Source organism: Cyprinus carpio, chromosome B16 (genome assembly GCF_018340385.1).
Source record: "Cyprinus carpio isolate SPL01 chromosome B16, ASM1834038v1, whole genome shotgun sequence".
Lineage (NCBI taxonomy): Eukaryota > Metazoa > Chordata > Actinopteri > Cypriniformes > Cyprinidae > Cyprinus > Cyprinus carpio.
This window is the reverse complement of record NC_056612.1, coordinates 20,218,302-20,223,008: the sequence shown is the minus strand read 5'-3', so window position 1 is coordinate 20,223,008 and position 4,707 is coordinate 20,218,302. Positions and strand designations below refer to the sequence as shown.

Below are 4,707 nucleotides of genomic sequence, written 5' to 3'. Positions count from 1 at the left end.
GTATTTGAAAGAACTCTTATGATCACCAAGGCTGCATTTATTTGATCTCTCTCTCTCTCTCTCTCTCTCTCTCTCTCTCTCTATATATATATATTAGATACATATATTTTAAATTTTAATTTATTCCTGTGATGGTGCAGCTGAATTTTCAGCAGCAATTTAATGTCACATGATCCTTCAGAAATCATTATAATGTAGCCTAATGATTTGGTGCTCAAGAAACATTTGTTATTATCAGTGTTGAAAACCATTTTGTGGAAACCAGGATCCATATTTTTCAGGATTATCTGATGAAAAGAAGTTCAAAATTACAACATTTATTTGAAATAGAAATTTGTAACGTTATAAATAATTTTACTGTTACTTTTAAACAATTTCATTGCTGAATGAAAGTATTAGTTTTTAAAAATCTTATCCCAACATTTTGAATGGGTGTGTATGTTAATAAAACTACACATATTGATTAATGAAAAATAATTTTAAAGTCACTTTTAACACATTTATAAGGGACACAAACAGTGCCCCGTCTCCCATATCTATCCCATTTCATTTATAAATATATATTTTATTGCTCAAAATAAATAGAATCTCCAAACGAAAATGACTGTCTGTATCAGTTTGGATAGATCTAGAGGATCAATCAGTAATAAATTAGAAATTATATACATGAAGACATCATGAATGTGAATTTATACTCATTCAGTCACACCATGTTAATTCACAATACATAAGCTTCTAATTTTGGTGTTTATGGGTCCAAGACTTGGCATCAAGACCATCTAAAGGAAAGGGCACCAACTTCAACTCAAAAACAAATCAGAGACTAACAGACAGTATTGTTTTTGAAAATAAACAGGGTGGAGCCAACACTGAAACCCTCTGATGGTGTCTGTTAGTTCATTCTTGGCATTCACTTTGTATTATTAAGGCTTGTTCTGATACCAGAGCAATCAAAGAAGAATCCAATGCAAGTGCCTCTACACAGTAACCATACTGACTTTCTTTGAGCCCTTCCTCCGCCGAGGTGGAACAGGAAGTGACAGTGGAGCGTTAACGGCTTGTCACTGCAATCTTCACCCTTCCCCCTGCCCGAACCCCCTCACCACAGCATGTCCGTAAATGGACAACACTTTGCCCTCCATTCCCAGGACAAAAACACAGGCCCAGGGTTCACATAAAGACTTGTAATGTCAAGGTAAGCACAGATTAACCTGGACAGTTTCCACTACCTCCCCCATACACACCTTTATCACATCTGAAAGTAGGTAAAAGGTTCTTGCTTTACAAGCAGGCTTGTATATAAGACCTAATAAGTGCATACAAATGGAGAAAGTAGCTATTGCAGCATAATTCAACCACTCTGGACTAAGCATGAAACTAGTTTGTTTTAAACCAAGAAAGGTTAGTCATTGGAAGCTGTGGTGCACCAACGCTTTTCTGAAGTCACTAGACTAAAAAACAGCTTTTAATGGGAGTCATAGTAATTGTTTTTAATTGCATATTTAAGTTTAACACCATGTATAGTCAGCCCTCTCAAAATTAAAGTCAGTTAATTCACCTTTGTGCTGTTCCAAACCTTTATGACTTTCATCTCCATAACACAAAAGGATGATAATTTGAACAACATTTTTGCCCATTCATTGAGGTCCAAAAACTACTGGACCCAAATGACTGTAATTGTATGACGAAGGAGAAAAACGACAACCTAACACAAACAAACATTTCAAAGTATCAAGTCTGTTCCAAAGAAGAAAGAAATGCATAAAGTTTTGGAACAACAGGAGGATGAATTTTATTTTTTAATTGAACTATCCCTTGATTATGATAATGGTAGATAACTAGAAGTAACTGCTTTAACCAGGCAAGATTGCAATTAGAACCATTTCAACGAGTAAACTTACATAGTTTGATATGGCATGGTAACTAATCAAATAAAGCTAATCCAAGCTTCATATTTTATAACTTTTCTGATTGCTTTTGACAGATATACATGCTTCACTCACCCCTTTTCATTTGCACAAATAAAATAAGAGACTGATTAAAAATTAGGCCAGAGTTAAAAAACTTGGCCAGCTTTATTACAAGTCACACATAGGTTTGAGCCCTCCTGGACTGTTGGGGTGGGGGTTGGGGAGACAAATAAATAAAAGCAACTTGATTTAAGGCAATTCTAAAGCTTAGACAGAACAGTTGTATCACGACAGGCATTAACCACTATTGTAAGCAAGCAGTGGTTTGGGTTTGCTGAAACTTTACCGTCCAACAAAACATCAGACTTACAGTTTGGGTCAGATGAACAAAGTTCTCAGTCTAAATGATCAAAAACAACAGTTCAGCAATACCATTCTGGGAGTTTCCCATAAACCACAGGTTCTTAATGTCATTGCTTTTTTGTTCTATGTTAATACATCTGATAAGCAATAAATAAATACATTTTTAAATGTAAAACTGCATCGAAGACAAATAAGGTTTGAGTGTCTTTACATTGCACCAAGTTCACAGTTCTGAAGTGTTGTTACATTCATCCATGGATCGCCGCTCGGCGTTCCAGACAGGAACAGAACTGTAGTCCTGACAGGAGCTTGACCACCCGTTTCTGTGGACAAAGACGCATCTGATCGCCTCTTGTCTTGGCGATCCCAAAACAAACAAACAAAAAAAATAGATTAAAAGACAGCAACTTTTGCTGCCCATAATCGCCTTCAAACGTCCATATGTTCCAGTCTTAGCAGCTAACAGTGCTCGGCTGCTGTTTGCTCACAAAGTCCGAGATAAAGTCAAACTCGTTCTGTCCCAGAAAGAGTTCAGGGAGTTCCTGCACCCTATCCAGTCCTAGTTCCATGACCAGCGACGTCAACACTTCTTCGTCAATCAGATCAGCGTCCATGCCATTGAGACTGAGAGCCGGGCCGGCCATATGCTGCATGTTGCTCAACTGGACCTGACCCATGCGGAACTGTGCCCCATTCCCCATGTGGTTGCCATTCATGTGTCCCAGAGGGTGTCCATGGTACTGGGTGTTGAGTTTCTGAAGGTGCATGCTAGCCATGAGCTGTTGGGAAGTAAGACCCCCGCTCATGTACTGTTGTTGTTGTTGTTGTTGTTGTGGCGGAGGCTGTTGCTGCTGCACTTGGTGCATGTGGTGGTGCTGTTGGTGCTGCTGAACATGATGTTGCTGCTGCTGGCCCTGGTTGTTGAACATCATGTTAGTTGACTGCATTTGGTGGTGACCCATCTGTCCATTCATAGGCCCCACCATGTTGGCCCTCTGGCGCATGGCAGCCTCCATGTTTCCCTGAGGCCCCGCTCCATAGTGCATCATCTGTCCATTGGGCATTGCTCTAAGGCCGGGCTGGGGCGCATGCTGCTGGGGGCCCGCCTGCAGGCCTCCATTCATGCCCATCCGGTAGCCATGCAGGCCCCCATTACCCTGTCCGTGGTTCATGGGCATCATCATGTGCTCTGCCATAAAATCTACTTTCTATGAAACAGATGATATTAGGTTTAGAATTGGACTATTGACAACAAAAGCAAGTTGTTTTACTCTCATCCAAACTGATAAATGTAAAAACGTCCAGATTAATTGCCCACAAATTCTATAAGTGCACAAAGAAATCTGACAGTTTTTATTTCAAATTTAGCAAAGAATTTCCACTCTCATTGACAGGTAGGAAAGAGGTCTTTTTTGCACCCTTCAGCCCACCTGACTGCCCACTCAACACACTACAACCTCTTAAATCCCAATGATGCACATCCAAACAACACTTTTGAAATTGAATGGAGTATTATTTTCAGTCCTAAACCTTTCACACAGCCTCCATCTAAATAAATTTAAAAAAGTATTTTTTCAACACTAGATCTAAACAATGAGGATAACTGAAAATGCAGTTTAATTAAACCCTTACATTTGTGCAAGAAAATAAATATTACACGCCATTTTGTTTTATTATAATCCTGCACTTTACACACAGAAATTTAAAGAATGCACAGCATCAATCCAAAGAAAGTCACCGTGCAGTGAAGCAAACAATGGATCTGCCATCCTGAGCTTTAAAATACTGGCGCCGTCTTAAATCCTAGTGAGCTGCCTACCTAGACAGCATTTTGGGCATCGCAAACGCGTAAAATGCTACACGCGCTTATGACGACTAAAATGCTGTCTAGATAGGCAGCACACTGCGGTTTAAGACACTGTGTGAGTTTCGCAAGCATTTTGAATCTCTTACCCCGTGTCCTGTGCTCAGTGACTCCGCCGCGGCAGGGCAAATGAGCTTTTTCTGTTCAAAAGCCTCTGAAGTATTACACTTTATATTCCGCAAGGTGAAGCTTCATACTCCAGCGGACCGACGCACAAAAGAGCGCTGCACACTATCTTCAAACGAGAGAGAGTGTGTGTGTTTTCTGGGTCAACTCCACGCGCTTATATATATGAGAAAAGCGAAGAGGTGGAGCTATCGTTCACTCTATCCTTTGTTGCCATTGGCCCTGCTGCTTAATATCAGTGTGCATAGAAACCCCTAGCGGTTTCCGTCAAACACTGGCCAATTTCTGTCTACAGTTTTTGGTTGTGTTTCTGTTTCTGATTTAAAGTGAACAGGAAATCCCTTCAGGAGAAGCTGATCTGTTTGATTTGAAAGCTTAAGGGCAAGATAGATAGATAGATAGATAGATAGATAGATAGATAGATAGATAGATAGATAGATAGAT

General features: G+C 39.9%; 1 protein-coding gene across 1 annotated transcript; it reads right to left on the bottom strand.

The window, feature by feature from the left end:
• Positions 1–2,038: 2,038 nt before the first annotated feature.
• On the bottom strand, positions 2,039–4,417 carry LOC109092122 (cbp/p300-interacting transactivator 3-like). The gene is made up of 2 exons (XM_019105832.2): positions 4,227–4,417; positions 2,039–3,481 (listed from the first exon to the last, which is right to left on the bottom strand). Exon 2 carries the CDS (start codon positions 3,467–3,469, stop codon positions 2,726–2,728), a length of 744 nt encoding a protein of 247 aa, XP_018961377.1. The 5' UTR covers positions 3,470–3,481; positions 4,227–4,417; the 3' UTR covers positions 2,039–2,725.
• Between the last annotated feature and the right edge of the window lie 290 nt (positions 4,418–4,707).